The 24,825-nt window shown below is 36.0% G+C and overlaps 1 protein-coding gene across 1 annotated transcript in view; it reads left to right on the top strand.

Annotated features, from left to right (window-relative positions):
* LOC117176056 (roundabout homolog 2-like) overlaps positions 1–24,825 on the top strand; it is a 309,064-nt gene that overhangs the window by 127,513 nt on the left and 156,726 nt on the right. Inside the window, exon 2 of the mRNA XM_033366055.1 lies at positions 9,328–9,636. Within this exon, the coding sequence (XP_033221946.1) occupies positions 9,328–9,636 (309 nt within the window). The remainder of the gene's footprint in view (positions 1–9,327; positions 9,637–24,825) is intronic.

The raw sequence follows: 24,825 nt of genomic DNA, 5'->3' as shown, positions 1-24,825 counted from the left end.
TTTAAAGTTGGAACGAAATCTGAGGGTGGGAGAAAATGAATTTTGAATTTTGAAAATAAGGGACATCCCAACTATTGATGGATGGTCTCCCCTGAAACTCAAGTGGCTTGTCAACTGTGAATGTGTACAGAAATGAAGCTAATTATCACACTCGCATGAATCAGTGGCGTGTCTTCATCAATCGCATTCCTGATGGATCATGAGTAGATGGGTGGGTCGCTGTCGATACAAGAGTGTGGAGGGAATACCGGCTCGTTGCATTTCACTGATAATTCTTTCATGTTGCCGACTCGATGAGCAACGACCAAGTGCACCTTTTTCGAATCCAGATATAGGTCTTGCTTAATTGCATCAATTAATGTGCGTCCATCTTCTTCGCCAGGCTTGATGGCGCCAAGGAGATTTATCTCGCGAAATTTACTGACGCGTCGCACATCAACGCACCCAGTCGAGATAAAGTCCTAGAACGTATACTCAACAGGGTCGATAAACTTCACGAATCACGTGAAATGTCTCTTTAAATTTTTCCGAGATTATCAGACGATTGAGCAAAAACCTAGTTTAGTGATTCAAGTGATATGGGCTACATGGAAGGGTAAATAAAAACTGACAATTTGGCTCCACTTGGACATAAAAACTTATGAGGTATGTACGGAAAGTATCCGACCTTCTGCTCTAACTTTGTTCTGATTGCGATATTGTCAAAAATAGGTTGGGTAGACCGGGGCACGTTGTCACACATTTTGATGTAAGATTTTTATTTTTTACATTTTATATTTAAGAAGACTGACCTACGCCAAAATTTTAAGTAAACCCACAGCTTCAATTGAACAGTATCGAGTTTCAGGTAATCGTAAAGCTATAGCTATTGATTAACAATAAATAACGAAAGGTCACTTGTGACAACATGCCCCGAGACCGAAGCCGCCACGTCTAACACATTTGTTAGGTTAACTATTGCACGGGATTGGTAAATATACATATTTAAGATAATATAAAGTTACTCTATTCCTGAATAATATGCTCAATGTCTAGTTCGTAAAAACTCAGAGAGACAAATTGAACTTACTGCCGAAGAAAATATTCAATTTGATTTTCCGTCGGCACAGCTGATGCAATGGCGACACTTTTAACATACTAAGAGTTTGACATGCACAGACACGTTTGGAAGTGACTAGTGCTGCTCTCTAGTTATTACTTTTTTAGATGAAGTCAATGCGACAACGTGCCCCGGTCTACCCTATTTACCATTTAGGAGGTGACTTGTGTGAGAAGCCCCACCAAGTGACACGGTCCTGCACCTGCCAATTCATTTAAGCTTATTCAGCAATGTCTGGTCAAACACGGTCTTACAAAACTTCAGCGGTCTCCATACAGTCCTAACCTAGCTCCCTGTGATTGCTGGCTTTTTTTCAAATTGAAGTAGGTTGTGGCTTCCAAAGGGGATTAGACTGAATGGGATATCATCGGCATTGATCAGAGTTAATTCTTACTCCTGGTACAATTCAAGGTCGGATACTTTCTGGACAAACCTAGTATAATATTTTTCAATTAATTTGTTAGACAAAGAAACCATGAAATATTGTAAGGAAACGATGAAGCCGTGAAAGAAAAAGAAAAATAATTATCTCTCTGTTCCTCTGCCCGCTGTCACTCAGCTCTTTCTCCGTAAATGTCAGTTTCTCCTAGCAGTCGACTACTCGACACTGCAGTTTTCAGGGATTGTCTCATTAATTTTCTCACTTACACTCATACAACTCACCACTTGTGAAAAGTCATTTTTAATGAAATGAATCTATTATCATATTACCTATTTATTATTTATATTGTTTTAAATCAGGGCATAGGGATTTATTAAATACAAATAATGTACTAATTTTCCATTTTATTGTTATAATAAAGTTTGATACATATCATGTATTATTTTTGAAACAATAACTTCAATTATTCTACGAATGCTTGCTAGTCATAAAATCATCTATAAAGTTAACATTAACCATTTTTATAAACAATTATTGTACAAAATATTTGAATTCAAGTCGTAACAAATGTTTTATTTCCTTTAGTCGCCGGAGTTATATTTTACCAAATATTTTAAAATACATATTATTTTTAGGAATATCTATATCAATTACGGCGATTAAAGGGAATTAAATTTTGAAGAAACCACAAATTTAAATATTTCCCCAGACGAATGGTATCAAACATTTATTATTTTTGGGAATAATTGCCGAAATTCATACGCTCAAGGGTAATCCAAATTTGAAAAAACCTCAAATCGGTTCTCCTATTCCAATCGAAGATATAAGAATCGATTCGACGATTCTGATTCCAGCGATTCCCTTCACTCCCTGACCGTGAGATTTGATTTCAATTGTTGAAAATGAATGAATATTAATAAAAATTTATGAAATGAAATAGAATTAAGGAAAATAGAATCGACTTCGACGGGAAGAATTGATTCTGGCAAGTGGGATCGATTCCAAGTGATCAGTTCTTGAAGAAGAAGAATAGATTCCTATCAAAAATCTAAAAAGATTAAGGGATTCCTACTTAATGAATCTTAATTAAATTAAATGAAAGCTAATTAATTTAATGAGAATCGAAATAGAGATTCCGTTTCCAACGATTCCCCCATCTTCTGGCCTCTTAAAAAAGCCCACGACTATTTAGAACTTTATTTTAATCATTGAACATCAATCAATATCAATTGAAACTAATCAAATTAAACTTAAATTAATGAAATAAAGCAAAATTAATTGTATCAAATAAAATTAACGAAAAGAGAATCCACGTGTACGACAACGGCAATTTGGAATTGACTGTATAAAGCAATTCTCTATTCTTCTATTCCAAAAGAAAACTTTGATTCCGATTCCAACAATTTTTCCACCTCCGTGCTCCTTAGACAACTCTCCGAGTATTTGAATTTTTATTTTAATTATTGAAAATCAAAGAATATCAGTTACAATTGAAAAAATCAAATTAATTTTGAAAATTCAACTATTTTGGTTAAAAATTCCACTATTTTGTCGAAACATCGGGCCTTTTTGCTTGAAAGTTCAACTATTTGTTTGTGAGAGTAACTTTTTCGTGGATAATTAATTTTTTTGTTGGACATTAAACTTTTTGGTCGAACATTCTCCTTTATAGGTCCGACATTTAAATATTAAGAATCCATGTAGTTTGTTGAAAATTTAATTGTTTTGTTAAAAAATCAACTATTTTGTTACAAAGAGAGGACCTCGACTCCGATTTCAACCATTCCCCCACCCCCTGGCTCTTTAGAAAAGTCTGCGATTATTTGAAATTTGATTTTAATGATTTAATAGTAAAGAATATCAGTGGCCATTAATTAAATCAAACTGATGAAGAGAGCACCAACTCCTACCAGAAAAATCGATTCTGTAAGCGATTCAGGCAATTGAAATAAATTCCTGGTCATAATCGGAACCAATTCCTGATTCCCTATTCTTATTTAAACGACTGGACAATAAGAGTTACCCATACAATTTAAAATATATGAGTTCATGTGTATAATCTTTCGATTCATGCTAATGCATCTACTTTGGGAATAGATCAATAATATCCTATTGATATTACGAAAGGAAGAGAACAAGTTAATGAGACTTGGATGAAAATTCAAGTGGGAGGTTAAAAAGAGAAGTGTGGTTGAAACGTTTTTAATGATGGGGACGGATCTGTTGGGCGTGGTACACTGAATCTTTTAAATACAGAGCGAAAGTGCCAAGTATAAGCGTAACTATACATGAAGGTCTGGAAGTGTAAAAGGATGAGAGACGGACTCCTACGGATCGCGACGCTATAGGGCCCCTCGTAAATACCTCCTACGCATGTGCTAAGTATAGTCCCGAAGAAGCGGGTCCTACCTCTTCATCGCGGGACATAAATCTCGCGATTTCTGTCCTAGAATGATGTCTTGATGTGTCCCCGGCTCAAGTGCTCAGGCTCCATGTCAGACCGGTTCTTCCTTCGAAGTAACGATTTTTATTATTTCTCAAAATTTATTCATCTATATTAATGAAACGTCATTTAACTCAGGGTTATTTCCATTAAAATTACAAGTGGAAACCATAAACGTTGCGTTGGACTAGGTATACCCTATCCTAAATGCACAGGATCGTATTCGCATATTGCGTGCGGGGTCTTGTTTTGCATGAGAAATATATGAGCTATTAATGCAAATTACGCCCATTTTTATTATCAGATTTCATTTAAGAGATCAATTTCATTTTATTATATAGTCCAAAAAGGGATGTGTATGCACTCTAAATCATTTACGTTAGGGGCTGTGAATAAATTACGTAAAGTCTATTGGGTGGAGGCGGGCAACGATTTTTTCTACTAAAAACAAAAGTGAAACAGTACTTTATAATTAATAAACATAAGCATATAGTTTTAAAAACGTACAATTTTATCATTTGTTCTGGGTCCAAAATTGAAAAGTTCTAAATAAATGTATGCAATACAAAATTTAATTAAATTATTAGGTTGTAACATAATCTTTTGTAGAAAAATCATTTTTTTTCTTTAAAAATCAATAATTGGGTGACACTTTTTTTCTGTCTTGAATGAAAAATATTTCTTGTTTGAAAATTCAACTCTTTTATTGATAATTCGTCTTTTTGGTTTAAAAATTCATCTCTTTTGGTAGAAGTTTCATCCTTGTGACTAAGAGAGCAACTGTTTGATTAAAAACTTTAGCTCGTTTGGTAGAGGATTCAACTACTTTATTCCAAATAAGTTTTTGTTATTCAGAATTAGTTTTTTTTTAAACTGAAAATGTAACTATTCCATTTTGGTTATAAACTAAATTTTTTAGTCGAAAATTGACTTTTTCGAGTTTAAAATTCAACGGTTTTATAGAAAATTAGTATTTTCGACCCCAAAATTCCTGTAATGTGTAAAAATTATTTTTTTTGTAGAAAATCACCTTCTGGTCTAAAATTTGAAGATTTGTTCAAAAATGTACGTCATTTGTTGAAAATTCACCTTTTTTGATAGAAAATAAATATTTGTGGTTTGAAATTCAACATTTTCGTTGAAACTTAATACATTAAATGTATTCTTAATGTATCAAATAAATTCGCGAAAAGAATGTGGTTGTAAAAGAATACGTACGAGCGGAGCTGGGTCAAAACTTACGGACGCTCACAAAGGGAGGTACGTGGTGTTAACTTTCAGAAAAAAGATGTACGTAATTTATTCACAGTTCCTTAATATACCAATTTGATACCAATATGAGTCGCAAATTATTGGCTTGTGAAAAGGAATTCGCGACTAAAATAATTTGTTGAGACCCGATGAGATTTCCGCTTGAAAAGCAAGCATTTTAGTCAGTTTTATTTACAAAGGAATACATTTTTGCGCGAAGACAGGATCGTTTTTTTATGATTATAATGCTTCCTCAAACTGGTTTTGATACGAAAAAACTACAAGTCTCAGATTCCTCTACCTTCGTTCTCAAATGAGCCTCCACGATACATTACATTTATAAATGACTTGGATTACCAATTTTGAACATTCTCATCTTCACAAAAGTGCAGGAAACGAAATCATTTACATTGAATTCAATTTCACTCTGGTTTATAAACCTGCTTTTAGAACTTTATTTATTTAAGAGTTTATAAAAATAATATAACATCATGTATTCATGCAAAGTAATTTCCAAATGTGCAAGAATTTATCTTGAAACAGAATCCAATTAGAGAAAAGGAAGTACGCAATTCGCGTTGTGTGTCTATTCCGAATCCAATTTTCGAATTTGTAATCTTTCGTGGTTTCTACTTTCTTGATAAATCTGCCCGAGAGAGTAAAACAGAATACCAGCTAATTGGCGGTTCGAGAAAGAAGTTTGTAAAAGTTAGTTCTTACCCTGCACTTTTCGCATGTTGAGCAAGAAAAAGTCAACTATTCTTTTACAGTGAAACTTATATTTCATCGTAACTGCAGAAAGTAGAGAGTTTTTATTATCTCCTTTTTATACCTCATTTTCTTCTTGAATTTAAATTGCACTCGTCATATTGAAAGATAGTGAACTATAAAATTCTACTGGAACAGTGGGACAATTTTTTTCCTTTTTGTGTTAATGCTAGTGATCCTAGTTACTTCCGGAAGTTTTAAGTTCGTCGACGCGATTTCTTGCCAAGCGGAAGTATAAAATTTGATGTATACGAAGTATATATACAACAAGAACAATGATAGAGTTTCTATGGGTCAACGAACTGAAAAATCTTTCTTCATTAGAAATTTAACTATTTTGTTGAAAATTCGTCTTTTTATCCAGGGAATACGAAACCCTGAAAATGAAAAAAACTGATGCATCACGAAACATAAGAAGTTAAATGATGACCATAAGTAACAAGCGCTTTTATACAGTAATTTTTACTTTTCGTAAAACTGTAGAAATTGGCAAATGAGAAATTTACGTATAGCTTCTCAAATTATCCCAAGGTTTGCGATCGGCATTCATGGAACAAGCCACGAGTCTGCATTGTCGAACATGGCTTGGTACGCTGAATAAGTACACGTACGAATTCCTAAAATATTTCCATAACTCCAGAACGCGATAGCTGAATAGTTAGCATAGCTTCGATCTACGACCCGCTCCTCCTGCGATCGAAAACTGAAACTAGATGTAGGGAACGAACCAACTTCCTTTGTCCAAGCTTAACAGAAAACCCGTCCGATGAAGCAGATTTCATGAAAATGTATACTCTACTATTACACTCAATTACAGGATAGCCACTGTCCGGGAAAACCAGAAATTAGCCTCGAATTTTGAGCACCAAGAAAAAGTCGGCAATTTTTCAGACTTGTTTTTACTTTTGCAAAGAGTATTGTCTAGCTCTTTGAAAAAAATGTGTAATAAAGTTTGTTATTATTGTATTATACACAGTTTTTATGTTCTTAATTAAGAATATTTAGTGCCAAAAGAACAGGTCTTTCCATTCGCCGTATTTTGTCTCTATTTTAAGTCTTTCATTTATTTGGATCGGAAACATAGCCAGTTGTTCTCGCCTTTTCGTCTTTATAGCGGAAATGAACGATGACGGTCCTCGTTACTGCTTCGAGAGAAGAACAAAAGAACACATATACGTAAACGCGGATATAACAGCACGCTTGTTTTTCATGCAGGACATTTATTTCCGAAAAGAATAAAACACCGATCAATACACAGCACGTGGCAAGGGTTGTTTAGCTTCATTCTTTTAAACTTGGTGAAATATTTTCCATGTGCTTTTAAAAAACCAGATGGATGGAATATATATTTATAGTATAGGACTATAGGGAACTGAATGAATATACGAGATTGCAAACAAAATCTTCTCCATGGAAATAAAGAAGATCCAAGCAGCACGTATGCGACATGGTAAATACGGTTCTTGATGAAGACGAGTGCGGATGCATTTTTCATGCGAGCTTCGAATAATTGGCAGGCACGTAGATAAAAAGGAAAAGGAAACGACTGAAGCCGCATGACGCCTGCGTAATGCATTGAACATAATAAAGACAAAATGAAAGAAGACGACGAGGCGAAGCTTAATGTGACAGATATCACAGTTGCGAGCAACTTGTAGATGCGACACATACGAATGTAGTAAATTCAGGGATAGTCAACGTATTTCTTAAACTGGGCGATGCCCATTTGATCATCCTCTACCTGTTTGCTTTACTCCCACTACTCAACATCCTCTCACGCAGGTGAGTGATCTTCACAAGAGGGTCAATGGTACGACTTAAGTGACAATTTCACTAGAAATCAGTGAATCTGTCATCATGGGCCTATACTGATTTTTCTATTATATTCTTCCATATGAGCAGTTGAGAATTTTGAATGAAAGTCATTTGTTCCATTCTTCGATCTTGGCCTGCTCTTATAGCTATTTCAACCAGTGAAATTTCACTGTTTCATATAGAGATAGTATACCGTCGATTGAAAAAGTATGCTTTATCCGCCCTTTTCAATAAAACTGAACGCGACCTACATACGTGTTTTATCCGTACCTTTGAATAAAATACGATTACGAGGTCCTTTGATTCTACGCAGGTAGAAAATCTTCTTCCTCTATCGAATTCCAGTCACGTTGTTCTTCCAGAATACCAATTCGAATATAAAAATGTAATTTTTACTTGAACTATTTTTTTCAAAGAAGCGCAAGCATTTCTATCATAAAAAATCACCCCTATAATGATATAATACTTTGTCACAGAAATATGATGCTGAAATTGCGGAGGAAGAGCAAGTAATCAAGAAAAGTCCTGTCAACTCAGCGACGAATAAGGTTGACTTCCGCGAGGAATTATATCACCTGCGTATATTCTTTCTCATACATCTCCCCCATCAACGCGGTAAAATACGTATTTGCCACCCTTTTTGTGAACAGGTGTTGCGAGAATTTCTGCCTTTTTCGAGAAAGAAATCATTCAAATGAGCAGTATAATTAGCGTACATATTTCCTCCCAACATCCAGAATTAGTTTCAGTTACGAGAACAGAATAAAAATCCAGTAAATCCAGTTATTCACATTTCCCTTGTATTTTAAACTAACTTACATTTTAAGTGAATTTATCCTGGAATGGTAAGTCATATTTTTAGAGTATCCCATTACGACCAGTTCGTCTTTTCATATTATCTGGAGCAAGCGGATATTTTACCTTGCAAGCATTTTTCTGCTGAAAGTAATGGTAGGATAGTTTGATCATTCTTGATGTAAACCCGACCGTTGTTCAATTTCAAAAGTCTAATGATAGAATTTCGCATTATATATTTTATCCTATCAGTAAAAGTATCCGTTACATTGAAAGCGCGTAGTATGATGACAGCGAATTATTATCGTATCTCCTGGCCATCTCGACTGAGTTCGATTGAGCACGAGAAGCACGAATTTCCAATCGTTTTGTAAGCAGCGCGAAACTCGTGACGACGTGTATTAAGTCTGTTCCGCTTTTGCAGTTCGCAAACCAATATTGTTTCGCGAGTGATCTCGCGCAAGCATACGTCCATAAGTAGGTACGTGTGGTCAGAAATAAATGTTTCATTTCGTGTCTATCAAGTTTTGATTGGAAGGTATGAGTGTTGAGGCAAAAAAGCGATGCGACGTTCCCAGGCTATATTCAACCACTAGCATTAAGGGTGCGCTCACGAATGCCGCCACAAAATCGATCACTTTGCGGTACTATTTCTTCCCTTTGGATTAAAAAAAAATAGGTTTAAAAAAACGGCACCTTCAGAGTTGTAAAATTTTTCCATCTATAGTTCCTGTAAACATCGTCTAATTGTGGATTGATTTTTTTTTTTTTCAGCACAACAAAGATCACCAAGGATAACGGAACACCCTTCAGATATAATAGTAGCGAAAAACGAGCCAGTAACTCTAAACTGCAAAGCAGAGGGTAAACCAGAGCCTGCGATAGAGTGGTACAAAGATGGTGAGCCCGTTCCAACATCGCCAGGAGATGCCAAATCGCACCGAGTTCTGCTTCCGACGGGTTCGCTCTTCTTCCTGCGGGTGATGCACGGGAAGAAGGAGCAGGATGGTGGTGTTTACTGGTGCGTCGCCAAGAATCAAGTTGGCAGCGTCGCGAGCAGAAATGCCACCCTAACTGTAGCAGGTCAGTTCTAATCTTGATTTTCTGTAAAAAAAATGGTCCACAAATCATCTTTTTTTCTAAACGTAGAGGAAAGCTAACATACATGTAGTTGTGAAACAGTAAAGTTCAACGGCTACCATTGATCGTCAATCGAGTGACCGAATCGATTGTCATGCGACACACTATGGTCTTTTTATTACATCGTATCGTACCAACGTGGATTCAGTTTTAATTGATATGGCTGGAATGAAAGAAAGGGAGAATCGATTAAACAATAAAACTGGCTTGGAAAATACATGCTGACTGGATAACCGAGCATACTTGGCTATAAAAGGATATTGCTCATCAGCATTTGTTGTTGGCATGTAGCTAAAAAGGTTACTAAATTTATAATCATCCTGAGAATCGATGGTTCTAAAATTCTACCAATTTTTTTGACACAATCGAAGTCCATTTAATTAATTGTCTTTATGCCCTCTGATGAATCTATCACTCTCTAAAGCTCACTTATGTATTATCACAAAGTTTGAAATTTATTATATTAGGAACTAAGTTTTAGGACGAAAATTAATTTTCGGAAGCAATAGTGCAACACCTTAATAATTTTTTAGAATAGCTTCCAAAGGTCGATGGTTATTTGAAAAAAGGAGAGCGTAACTTAATTTAATGCATTACAGCTATAAATTTAGTAAAAGGAAAGGTAGAGTTTACACGTATGTATAATATGATTCCCCTGCACAAAAGCAAACGCACACGCGCGCACACAGTTGGTTTTGTCATTAGCATTAATTACGGTATCACGCTCGGTTTACGGTCTTGTTTACAATTATTCCCAGAGTTATCGAGCGACATAATTTCACGGCGCGCGTCCAGTATCAGAGGATTAAAAACAGTGACACAGTAGTATATTCCTTATCGTGCTACAACCGCTAAAACTATTCTCGAGATAAGACTTTTGTGAAAAGGGTAATTTTTAAAAGTCATGTAAAACTGAATATGGCTACTACGGCTGGATAATCTGGATATGGTAGAGGAGAGGTTTTCTATACGTACTATTCTCATACAAGCAATAGAAAAGTACAATAATATAAATTCAATTTCAACATTGATTGCAATTAAAGCAAATAAAGTCTGAACATTTACCTGCTCGTTAGGCAGGATTGAAAGTACCATGTAATAGGTAAAAACAAGATGCTGATGCACTTTGCATTATTGAATTCAGCTTTCTCGGAGCTTTAACTTTTGCCCAGCGAGTAGAGATTTTCAAGTACCTAGGCAAGCGTTCCAACCACACCAGTTGCCCGACAAACTCGCCGACTGAACCTGGCTAGCATACACTTTCATTCGAGTGTACTTACCTTTAGAGGTATTTACCTACCTCTTTAACACCTCCTTTCTCATGGTATAGCCACTTTGTTCCATGCATCCTTGCACGTTTATTGCAAAAATTAGTTATTCAACTTTACTACTTTCTAGAATACTTTAAAAAAAGTATTTCAGATAATCAAGCATTACATTGCCTAGTATTCACATTATAACAAGTAATACTGTTTGTCGCACAAGTTCATCAGTTCTGCGCAACTAAGAGTCTCCGGTTCTAATTGTTTAGATGTAATCAAGGGCTCTTTTCAACTGCAGCGTCAAACTGATAATTTGATACCTTGATTGAAACTAGTGATTGGGTATAAATTGTATAGAATTATAGATATTACCAGGAACTCGAAATTAAAAACTAAGTTGGAATAGTTTAAATAAACTTACTTTTGATAGAACATTTTTAGATTTTACCAAGTATAGGTAAAATAACCTTATACCCTGCAGTTGCATTTTCAATAGTATTTTTTCTTACGTGTCAGAAACAAAGACAAGTTACCATAATTCCATAGAACATACATATACCTGTATTCAACTACATACATTGATTTTCTGGCTCATGAGTTGAAAGGGCTAGAATCAGTGGTGTTTTGAAAGTATCTAGGCACCTCGTTTGTCGATCGCTGAATATGTCAAACGTTTGACTTGTGACGTTGAATAAGCACATGATGAATACGAGATTCCATTTTCATCGCTCGATAACCAGGGGTCGTGTTTGACTGTCGAGTACTATGCATGTAGGTATAGCAAGTTGCTGCGAGGTGTGCGAGTAACGATTGCCATGTCGCAAGTCGTTTGCTCCTCGACGTCACGAATAGAAGGGAAACCACCGAAACCTGCAGGCTTTCGTCCAACTTTTACGACCGGGGTGGATTACGAATAGCGCGCGAGAATCCTGATTAGTCGAATCGTCATTAAGAAAGACGAGGTCCTCCCTTAGCGCCAGGTCGAATTACCGTGGTTCTGCGCCATCTTCCCTATATCTAACCGTTCTCCACCAAGCACTAAATTTCGCTTGACTCCGAGAATATCCAGTCGTAAACTGAACGTCGAATTCAACCCTAAAAGTTAATCTTGCTCGTTTTAAAGCGTAGCCTAAAGTTTCCGCTTTTCAAGTCTGCAAGACATATTTTCTTGTTTCAAAACACCTTTCTCGTGAGTGTACTCATACCTTGACTCTTACCAAGAATTATTCTGAGAAATGTAACCTCTGCTAAAACAATGGGCAAAGGTACCGGAACGTATATAGTAAGAATACCACCTAGCTTCTTCTTCACACCATACAGTACATTTAAGAAAGAATGGACTGTGGGTTCGTGGTACGCACGCGTCATCCCAAATGTGCTCTTTACATGCGTGTGCGATGAACAAAGGTACAGTGTGGCGTCCCTCCTGAGCGAATTACAATGCTGCTTTAATGGCGATGTATGTAGAGTAGCTCCCTATTGTTCTGCACAAGAAGACGCCTCGACTTCACCAGACTGTGCACCATGTTTAAAAACGGGACCTGCCGCCAGATCTAACGAGGCAAACCGCGCGGATGTATCGCGATTTTATTTCTCGATATTTTCACTCGCATTGACATCATTGCTATAGCAACTAAAAAACTGGAAAAATCGAGACATTTATTCACCAAATTTGTTTACGTCCATATTGAAAGGGCTCACTTTGTTGGCATGGTGTGGAGCTGAGGAATCTATATTTGACTACAATCCTTAGATTTAAAAAAAAAACCTCTAGGTTGAATAGATTATAAACGTTTATCCCTTGTATGATTTTGAACTGCTATGACTAATTCTTAATTCGTTCCCGGTGATGCTAGATAGAAGTAGGTATAGCGTGTCTTTTCGGGTACGCAGGTAAACCTGCTAACACGAGCGTGATAATTGAGATAATCTTAAAATGCATCATCATTCCGGCTGCGAAGGGTATTTTCTAAAGCTCTGAAAATGAGATCGATATATAGTTTCCGAAAGGTAGGATTCAATAAACTGAAACTCTTTTTCAACGACGAGATAAGGCTTCGTCTATTGTGCAGGTGCTATTCGATTTGCCGGAAAAAGATGGGTTCGGTATCGAATGCGTCGAAGATCTAATCCGACTACGATATCAGGTAGCACACGTACCCAAAGCTGATCCTGCATTTCTTCACCCCTGTTACGTTTTTCTTTCTAATTGAAGAAAATATTTTTTTAAATTTATATTTTATTGACCTAGATATCTTGCAAGTACTTTTAAATATCTTTAAGATACTCAACAGAAATTAAATACGTCTTGAGGACTATTAAGTACCACTGTTAACAGCTGATAATTTCGAATTTTCGCACAATATTCTTACGACTGGCACTGGGCGGATTTTACTTCCATTAGCTAATAACAGTGGTGGAAGCCATCATTGTTTCTCTTTCTTTCTGAACTGTAGAGACGAGATAACCCTTTTCTACCTGGTTCCATACTGCCCATGCTGCGCGTTCGAGGAAGTCCCGTTATTCAAGTAAAGAAACTAATTAAGGTATCGCGGTTGAGAGTTGATACATTATACTACTACATAAGTCGAGCTAATCAACTGAGCTGTATCTTGTATCTAAATTCTAATCTACTCCTCCCTCTGACGAGATGTTGAAAGAACATTTCATTTTTAAGATCTTAATTGATTTAGGAGTTCAACCGAAAACAGATGAATTCTGTTTAAATACAGGAACGGTATATAGTTTCTTACTATACTACTGATATTTTTTTTATTTTAACTCAAAGTTGATTATACCTTCAGTTATGTTGTGAAATTTTGATATAATATTTTGTCTCGAGGTGTCCATTAAATGTATAAAACGAAATTGGGACTTCTTTTCCTTTCCTGTTGTGTATTTCCACTCGGAAGGTCGCGTGAGAAAATAAGTGCGCTTCGGTGGGGACGTACGTGCTTGTGTTTCTAAACGAGACAAGTCTGGAGACTTGGCTCGTTCATAGACCCATGAGACTGCTTAGTCAAGTACATCCGATTCTCGAGTTATTTCGTACCATTGTCTAAATTGAAATGACATTGTTTTTGATTTGACAACATTGCTTGAGCAATGTTGTCAGCAATATTCGCAGAATACATAATCTGCTTGTGTGTAGTGCACAATATTCATACTTTATCTTCATGTAACATTTTCGAATGATCTTTTTTTTGGACATTCATCCAGACTTCAGGAAGCTCTTTCATGATTAGTTATTTCATTCGACTATTGGATTATTTCACTCTTATAAGTAAAGGCAAAAAATTGTTGACGGAGGGACCCACAGCGTTGTGGAATCCTCGGTTGTGAAACCTACCCGGTGAGAAGCACAAACCAAGATTATAGAGCCAGACATTCGAGGTGAAGAAAGAAACACGAGAAAATTTATGGCGTCGATACTTTCATTCAAGAGGAATATTTCACTGAAATAACACCTTCACTGAGCTGGCTCTTTACTCGCAGCCGCTGGCAATACCCACAGGGCAACCTCGTGGAGGGACCACTCGCGCTTTTTATCGGATGGCTCGAGGTACCGGGCACCTTGCAAAAAACATGCAATTTCTTTTCTCGTTCATCTTCCACCTTGAACGTGTTTCCGCTCTGGCTGTATGTTCTGTGAAATGTCAAAGTAGTCTTTGATAACCTCAGTGCACACTTCTTCGCTTTCAGCTTGAGTGATAAAACAAAATTTATTTATCAAGACACGTATAATTATTTCGGTGTACAGAAAAAGATAGTTTATCTTAGAGATATATGTTTGGTGTATTGGTACAGTTATTGAAGAGCAGCTAAAACGATGGTGCTAACTTTCGGTTTCTGTCGAGCTTGCATCTCACAAGGGTACCCTGTGATAAAAGAGACCAAGTAACGTTCTACCCCACTGGCGTATTTTACGATCGTCTGATCTCTCTTGTGAAGATCGTTTGCATCTTTTGGGCTTTTTAGTCAAGCCAGTCAGCTCAGTGGGATAACTGACTGGGTATTAGAAAGGGCGTGCATTTTTGACGAGAAGGGGTAGGCTGAGGAGATCAAATCGATTTAGCTGACTGGGACCTATGGAAAAACACAATATCCTCGTGCACTTGGAAATATTTGCTCTTTATGAGAAAAAGCGATGCTCGATTTGCCGGATATAGCCGAGAATGTGGCAGGCAGGTGGGCAAATCTCCTATTTGATGGGAGCACTTTGCCCTTTTCGCGTATGCTGCTCGCAGCCCGCAAGAATTCTACTCTACTACGTTTTACTTCTTTACTATCTGAGCGCAATTCAGCCCGTGCCGAGAGACGAGCTCCGTTTTAATACGGGATCGTCTGGGTCGCCGTAATTTACTAAATTGAATATCGCTCCAGGGTGAAACTGCGCTGTGCCACGACGAACGAGAGACTGTACAGATGTAAACGGGGCAAGAGAAAATTGTCTATATGTATATGTCGTGTTTGCAAGTTACTCGTCGCGGGAATTCAAATGAGGAACTGCGAAAGGTAATTTCATCCAGGAAGAGTGTTAAGAAACGGTATATAAAGTGCGGTTGGAGTCTGTCTGTAGCAAAAATAATGGCAAACTCTCGAATAGAAAGAAAAGTCGGTTCCTGTAATTTTTAGCATAGTTTGCTCCAGATAAGGTAAGAGAAAAATTTGAAAAGTTTCAAAACTAAATAAAGGAAACTGAAGGAAAGTAGAATTTCGATATGTAGGATGCAAGCTAGGGCAAGTCGGATGCTCTTTTTATCTTATAATTCACATTATATGACGATACCAATCTCACACAAGTCGGCGCAGTGTTCTACCAGTGATGCCATGTTAGCAAAAAGTTACAAGTGTAAGCACTCGTGAGTTTATTTAGAAAAAAAATGAAAATTGAAGTTGAGAATTTTCCAATTTTCCAATGTATTAAATTTCTCAAAGTTGCAAATCGAATGGGGCAACCGTATGAGCCATCCTACGTATGTGCCCGGACAGGTTGGGGTTAATTTTGTTAGGATGCTTTTGCACTAAAAACATAACAAAGATCAAGCTCAAAGATGACCGATATCAATAGCCTGAACAAAATAAAGAGGGCTAATTAGTCACTATTTTTCATCCAACGATCAAAATCAACTCGATTCAAGATGTTCCTCCGCTTACTCTCAATATGCATTAAAATTGACTGCATCAACAAGAAAGGCGACTCTAGACTCTAAAGAAAAAAGAGTAAGAAAGAAATCGACCATTCGCACAAAATAAATCTCACTGAAGATGCTCACTGACTCGTTAGTAAGTTTACGTACACATAGTATATGAGGAATTTTAAACTTACAATTCTTAGCTGGACTAGCATTGCTCTCAATTTCTTGGTGATTGATTTTTTATATACCATTTTTTGGGAATTTTACAGTTTCCTAGTCTTGATGTATCTTAGAGTTCGTTGACCAGATAAAAAATTCAAGAGATGAGAGGATGAGGAAATAATTGAATCGACCGATTATATCGTATAACATGTAGTTGTCATCGATGAAAGTCAACTGGCCTTTCGCGCGTACGAGTTCTTGTGTTTCAGCTTATCCGGTATCTTTGTAAAAGTTAAAAAAAAGATGCAATCGACCATGAATTTTGTTCGAACCAAACTGGAACGCTACGTTCTCGACGCGGCGACAGTAAGAAATCGGGGACGATAATCGATTCGTTCAGAGTACTTTATCGAGATATCGCTTGGTCGCGAGGGTCCAGAGGTCTTGATCTCCGCTGAAGACAAAGAGCATCGTCTAAATCTAAAAGGTCCTCTGACTTTGAATCTCGCGCGTTATATGCCAGAAAATAAAAGGAGAAAGCGAAGTAACCAAGGAAAGAGATCTTGATTCGCTTGGAAAGGTAAAAGTGTATGGGAGGATAAAATGTGAATGGGTAGCATCTCATTCTCATTTTAGTCTTTGGAAGATTTCGACCACGATCAATCGCTATGCGAGTGTTTTATTGGCAGTTGCAGGAGGAAAGGCAAGGGAGAGCACAAACAAAGGGATAGGGTAGGCAAGTAATTTATTGACCTAACTATAGTCTACAGCACGGTTCAATTCCAAACTCGATTAGAGTTTCTCGGCTAATCGAGAAAACGGAAGTCAGTCGATTGAGTAAGCTTCTTGAAAGATAAAGATTTTCTTCTCTTTATTTCTCGAAATTGTCAAGTTGTTATCCCTAATCCCAAAGTGAGAAATGGCTCCCTTGTAAGCTGCGAACTCGATACCTTTCTCATTTTTTTCCCTCAATCCTGGCACATGCATATTACAAGGTTCCCAGTGACTTTATAAGAGAAATTGTCTCCTACAGAATGGCCTTTTAATAAGAGTCTTGTAAAATCAATACTGCACACCACCATCTACACCACGTTCCTCGCTACATCGTTTTATCATTAATTCAACCGCAACAATACAAAAGCGTACATTCATTGTGGGACTGTATGACTGATTTGAATGTCTGACGAAAATCATTCTTTTTATGTATTATGCACTAAAACATTTAATGTTTGAAAAAAAATTCATCGGAACATTTTATACTTTTTTAGTGAATTTCCACAGAATTTATATTTTGTAAACTAACGACATTTATTACCAATACCTGATTGGCAATTATATAACTAGGAAGGTGTCTAAATGCAGTCAACAGAAGTAAATTTTACACCGTATACGAAAAAATTTATCGAGATAGAGTTTGCGGTGAATGCGGGCATGTAGAGGCTAATGCCTCAAGGGCAAGTCTAGAACGAAAGAGGAAATTATGTGCCTTGTGCGATGCGGTCAGCAACTTCGTTGCAGATTAGATCCAGTGTGAATAATAGCAGGCACGATAAGTCCCGATAAAATAATAATTCTTTAAAAAACATAGTTTTCTATACACAATAAAACATAAACTCACTTTGAAACACTTTTCGTTTCTGCTTTCACTTTATCTCGAAATTTTTAGAAAGGTTTCATTTCCAGACGCTAATAATGGTACATTTCAGCATTTATAGTGCGCCTTAAATTGCCTCAAATGCTGGAGAGACCATTGTCGAGATTGTTTTTAGGAGTACCAATTATATCGTTCAGAAACAATTAGCAACTTAATCAGACGCATCTGATGATGGAGGGCCCACTGTTTTGTCTTACTGTGGAGAAAACTACCATCTCAATTGTCCCTCGCTTGTTACTAGCTAGGGAGCGGGACTAAATATATTTTAAAAGCATTTCGGGTACGTTTTCGAATTAATTACGTGTGTCAGTCTATTAATTATTTATGAATATCATAGAAGGACAGGGCGGAAGAAGATTATAAAAGCGAGTCAAGATAAACAACAGTGAAATCTTCTTCAGACGACTAATTGCTGCGTGGTGCGTTGGCCATGAACGAACAAATCCACCCTTCGGAATCATTAATTTCCAGATGGGTCGACGGGTGATCTACGTTAGGGGTAAAGGGCTTCTCCTGCCTTGAGGCTTTTGCCTAACAAACTACACCCTCAAAGGTCTGTAGTGCATCAGGGACAAAATTATTTCAAGTGCGATATTTGAATTTGGAATTTTTATTCCAACAATCGTGTTTGCTGTGCAATCGGAACGAATTCATTCGATTTTCCATTCATTATGCTTAATAGAACAAATTTAAGATTTTAAAAAATGCAAAAACTAATCATGTTTTTGTCAGCAGTTTCTCTTCGGTCCATACTGAAATTATGGATATTACAAAATAGTATTGTTCGCCACTAAGTTTATTTATCGTGGAAGCAAGTTATTTATCGTAGAAGTAAGGCGTAATGTTCAGGTCCTTCGTTTGGCTAACGCACTGAAAAGGGTAATTACTCACGCGCCTCTCCACTTCTAAAGCCGGCAATACATTTTTACGAGGCGATTCCAAACCGATTTAGCGACTACCAAGTAGTAGTGATGCTAATGGAGCCCATGACGATAACAGGTAGAAGTAAAAGAAAGAAGAAATAAAAGAAGCTGAATAGAGGAAAGAAATTGAAATTGGCTGCTACTACCCTTACTGTAGATTGGGTATCGAAAGCGTGGCGCACAAATTAACCGATTGCGAGAATCTTTTAAGGTTATAAACCGGTCGAACGTGAGACCGAGGGTCGAGAATGGAGAATGAAAATTATGATAAATTAGAGTGAATAAGTGTTAATAGACGTAATGCCGGTGCTGTTTAATCTTCGTTAAGATGACGCGCCTGACAAGACACTGTCCATCTACTAAATTGAGACTGTCGCACGTTTTTGAAGAAATTGTTTTCAATCGTTCTTCCATGCCCGTTTCCGGTACTTGAAACTGTCTTGTTAACGATGTGAGAGAAGTAATATAATTTACAAACCACATGTGAGATTGAAATTCTTATTTGTAGGATTCAAACCAAGTAGATATATTGTCAACATAGATGTCTTCTAAAGTCGTGGTAAGATATTAATCGTTTTCGAAGCTCATGAAAAAAATACGCATCGCGACTTTAAATGACTATATCTGTAGAAAAAACGAATCTCGAATCTCGGCACGATTCGCGATTAATTGGAATCGCCGATGCACAATGGTCCTTTTTATGGAGGCATTTAAATGTACGCTTGTGTCCGCGAATGAATGAATGTGGGTGTGCGACAGAATTATGAGCACCAAACGAAATGCATAGGTGCACCTTCAACCCGCCCACCGACTACTCAATTAGACCATTTTGCATTTTCCACGCTCTTTGGTGCACATTGTGCCCGCTCCCGGTACCAAATCGTAACACGCGGTGCCTACATATGTCGACTCACTTTTTCTCTACTTCTCTCTCTATCTCTTTTTCTCTCTTTCTTTCTCCTACTCAAATTCTCTTCCCTTTTTCACTTTTAACGCCACCCGTGCCGACTAGTGTATCCCCATTGTCGAACCGGCACTATTAGAGTAACCCTAGCATTTTTTACGTGGCCACATGCGCGTTCTCGTATTAGGGGTTGCTCGTAGAAGTGTCGTGATTTGTGCGAAAGGGAACATTAATATTGAGCCGAGAAGTAGAGTGACGCTAAGAGGAAAAATGGCTTCCAGTTAATAATAGAATTAGGGGACCGTTGAAAAGTTACTTGATTAAAAGGCTTATATATATTTTAGTTCGATAGCTCTAAAAATTAAAATCCTGATGGAAAAAATGCAAACTTAAAGAAAATTATTCGAGTTTTTCATTGCCACCTTCAGCTTTCTTATGGGGGAACCGATAAAACTTTTCTACCCGCTGTCACGACTCTTATTATGAAACCTCCAGCTGTGAAATTGGAAAATTCGGATGACTTATGATCACGTCAAAACGAACCTTTGGCGACGTACCTAACTGTGAACCTATTACCTCTTTCCCATCGAATTTAAGAAGTTATCCTGCCGATTCAGCTTCTTGGATTCGGCACAGGTCCTTTCTGTAGATATAGATTATAGATAGATATAGTTTTAGCACACACACATGAGGTGTATTATAAATGTGAGGGTAAAATATTTTCCCTTTTTGTTTTCTTTCTTCGAAATATAACGCACCCTATATTGAATTGTTACCCAAAACGATTTCTGCACCCTTTATGAAGGGAGCTTCGAGGCCTTAGTGTCTAATCGATCATGAAAGTCGAGATTATTAAATCTTGATATGCCTCTGTGCAGAAGATTGACTCGCGTTCATCTATTTTCTAACTGCAGAATCCTAACCAACATTCGCTAAAAAAGAGTAGCAATATAGACGTGATTAATGATAAATAAAAGTGTCATTAGGAATAATTAATTACATATCCTTCATCTGATTATGTTCAGAATACATTGGTGTTCAATTATCCGTTTTGATATGTAGAAGGTTGACACTGATACAGGCCATTTAGTCGCTTTTCAAAAAAATGTTTTATTTTTAACTGCTGCCAGCTTTGAGACTTTGAAGATTTTCCTACTGGAGTTTAGTCCTTGACGTGCGACTGACAAGTATATGTCTGTTGATGTCTATCCTTAGTGGTTTTTTGCTCAGCTCGCCCAGTAACACTTATTTTTCAAGTTGTGCTTCCTTTTACTGATGGACTACTCCACTGACTACGGTCTATAGCGACTGCCCAATGGAGCTTTGTACAAAGGTTCACGGCGCTGCGTTAAGCACCCGAAATAAACTTGCTGAAATAGCAAAGAAGAAAAAGGATGACACAAAAGATAAAGAGGCGGCGAGTGCGCGGAAATGATGGCGAGTCTTAAATTTCTCATTTAGACGTAAACAGCATTCGCTTCTTTCTACTCAGAAAAAACGTAAATATTCTTCAACACAATATAAGCCTCAAGCCTTGAACTCACACCAGTACCCTGAGAAAATTATTTGGTTGTCAGAACAAAAGTTAGTTGTCCCAACCAAATCTTGTTTGGACCGTTTGATTAATCCAGCGAAAAAGTTTGGCTAAACAACATTTTTTGTGGGCACAACAAAACTTTTTGTTGGTTAAACAAATATATTTTCTAGAACTAACCATATTCTTGTGAAAGCGATACAATTTTTTTTAATAATAATATGATTTTGTTGGAGAAAAATTTTTATTTTGTAGATACAATATAAAATATTTCATTCATGCGAGAAGAAGCTAAAGTGAGAAAAATTAATTGATTCAATAAAATGGATTTAATTTGAAACGAATTTGCGTCATTAATCACGACAAAATGTCAGGATAATGAATGATTATAGACGAAATTGTGATGAAACCGAAATATTCTCCTCACAATCTCGAATAAAATTAAATTTTTGATTTGAAATATTTTAGGATATTTTACGAGTTTTAGAAATGGAATCAAAGATTAAAAGAATTTCAAAAAGTCAAAGGATTTTAAGAAACTTAAAAAAAAATTCTGGAGAATTCTGGAGAGTAAACAAAATGGGATTAAAATAGTAGGGGACTTTTAAGGATTTCAGCTGATTTCGTGGGATCTTATGGGGTCTAATAGGATCAAAAATTCAAAGATTTTCTAAGAAATTTAAAAATATATTCAATATTTCAAGATGTACTGAATTTCGAAAGAAATTTTTAGGGATTTCATAAGACTTGAAGAGATTTTAAGAATTCCAAAGGATTTTTAAGAAGATAATGTGTTTTATAAGCTCTCGAGAAGTTTCATAAGATTTTAAAGAGTTTTGCATCATAGAATATTTGAAGAGATTTAAAATTTTGTAAGGAGTATGAAATGATACCATAATATTTCAAATATTTTGAAGAAATCAAGGAATTTTTACGGTATTAACAAAATTTCAAGGGATTTAAATGAATTTCACAATATTTGAGAGATTGGTAAGATTTCAAAAGAAATTAAAAGATTTTATAAGATTATAATAAATTTCTATATATTTCAAGGGGCTTAAAAAAATTTGATAGGTTTTGAGGAATTTCAGAGGATTTTTACAGGATTCAATGTTTTGTAATAGCTGTAACTGTCGGTAGATTTCCATGGATTTCAAAATTTTCAAGGAATTTTAAAACTGCTTTGTTATTTTTAAACGATTTCAAGAGATTTCAAAGTTCCTTATTCGAATTTACGGAATTTCGGAGGAATGTATTAATTTCCTAATTTTTGGAAGGTAGCTTGAAAGGTATTACAGGTCAGTAGGATCTCATAAAATTTTTAAGGGATTTTAAAAAAAGTTTCCAGGTTATCAATAATATTTACAAGATGTTCAAGGGATAACGGATTTCTAGAGAAATGTAGGAAAAAATGAAATCACATTTTAAGGAACTTCTAGGGATTTATAAAGATTTAAGAGATTTTAAACGATTTCACCATATTTAACTTTTTGATTTCATTTCCCTCTAAAGTTTCTTGCATAATCTACTGTCTAAAATTGATCCTATTATTTCTTCGGCATAACTGCTATTTTGATACAATCAAATCTATTTAAGCAAAAAAATTCGAAATTACAAAAAAAACCTTAAATTTTCAAATTTTTAATTTTCACATTTTTAATTTTCACTCGCTCAATATTTCAAGTTATATTAAAATATTCAGAAGTTGTCCAGCAATTTCATTACAGATTTCAGAAAAGATTTGAAAAGATTGCACGTGGTTTTATCTGAGATACATATTGTATACCAGATTTCAAAAAAAGTTTATTCCTTGATTTATTATTTATAAATTACATGACACTATTTTGCTACTATTTTTCAAAACGTATGCTACTGTTAATACTGTTTAGAATTTCTGAAACGAGTTCGTGGCCTGAAAACTACTAGAAAAGAAAATGTGCAAGTTCAGCACTCAGATAAATGTTTGTTTGACTCCACATCAAAAAGAGAATTTCTTTGATTCAAATAAAATTTTTTTGAATTAATTAAACATTTGTTTGACCCTATATTAAAGAAAGAATTTGTTTGATCCAAACAAACATTTTTCTGCATGAAATAATGAGAAATTCTGGCCAGAATTTTTTTTTCAAAGCAGCAAATAAAGTGCCAACAATATATTTGCGTAAAGACAGGGCGCGCCGACCATAACTCCTATACCAGAAACCATTTGTGGTTGTCCAGCAATAAAATATCCGGCATAAAGGTTGCGGTCGAATATAACAAAACGTTATTCCTGGCGAGGGTAGAAATACCTGTTCAGTCGCACATACATCTAAACGCCTTTTAGTATTTCCCTATTGTCGTCTTACAAATGCACAGCAAACTGTGTAAACAGCATTTGAGCCCGTGTGAAGCCATGTGTCCAAACAAGCCTTCGTTAGAAAAAGATTCGATTCGGATGCTATAGCAATAGAAGAACAAACGGTTTTTGACTCCTCATACAAATTATAATTACCATATAAGCATTGTTTCCACGAAAGCAAGCGAGTTTTGTTGGCCGGCTGTAAACCTGCCAACTTTTAACTCAATGGAGCTATTCCTATAATACGGACTTCTTGTACAAAACAGGCTTCGTTATCAGCTAGATCGATCTTGCAGCGCATCAAGTCCATTGTGGTCGAAAAGAAGAAGCTTTTACTCTTGCAATGACTGACATGAGATCGGCGTCAGGCAACAACAGAATTTTTATTTGAGGTTTCAGAATTGTTTTGAAAGGATTTTCTCAGCTGTGTGTATATGTATATCTACGCATAACTCTGCCACCTCACAAAGGCCAAATCACAATAGACCAAGCATACTTTTGGGACAGAAGTCGAATTTCGAGTGCCAAGCAAATATTAAAGGGACCATGCTATCAAATTTTACACCCATTCAAAGTATCGAATATTTGCTTGGTACGCGTGCTGAATAAAGTAAAAAAATTCGCGATTGAAGCTTTTTGTTTAGACAAGAAAAGACGTGTATTCGAATTGACTTTTGAAAAGAATATTTATTGTGGAAATGGCATGATTGTTCAAGTTCATTAATATTTATTGATACCATATTTTTGTTATGTCGTGCACGCAGGAACAAATATCCGTGAAATTTACTGGATGTTCGATTAAATAATCTGATTTTCTGTACGTGCATTTCACCTAACTTCCAGTAAAATCTACTGAAATCGGATTTTTCAAATAATTTGAAAGTATACTATTTTTTAAGATTTGGTCTGTATGGTACCCTCTGTGCAGCCCATAATGTTATTTATAATAATGTCAGTTTTATTTTAATAAATTAAATCTTGACTTAATCACTATTCAATTAAGATCTATACCTATTTCTGAATTGTCTTGAATTTTTTTGAAATATTTCAGGATATTTTTAAAGATTACGAGAAATTTTTAATATATTTCAATAATTTGAAGATATTTTTAGATCTTTGAGTATTTCAAAAAATTGTAAGGCCTTTCCAAAAGCTTTTCATTTCAAGACGTTTTAAATATTTTAAAATAAAGACTTTTTTAATTTTGGAAGATA

Source organism: Belonocnema kinseyi, chromosome 7 (genome assembly GCF_010883055.1).
Source record: "Belonocnema kinseyi isolate 2016_QV_RU_SX_M_011 chromosome 7, B_treatae_v1, whole genome shotgun sequence".
NCBI lineage: Eukaryota > Metazoa > Arthropoda > Insecta > Hymenoptera > Cynipidae > Belonocnema > Belonocnema kinseyi.
The sequence above is the reverse complement of the archived record's forward strand: the minus strand, read 5'-3'. Positions and strand labels throughout refer to the sequence as shown.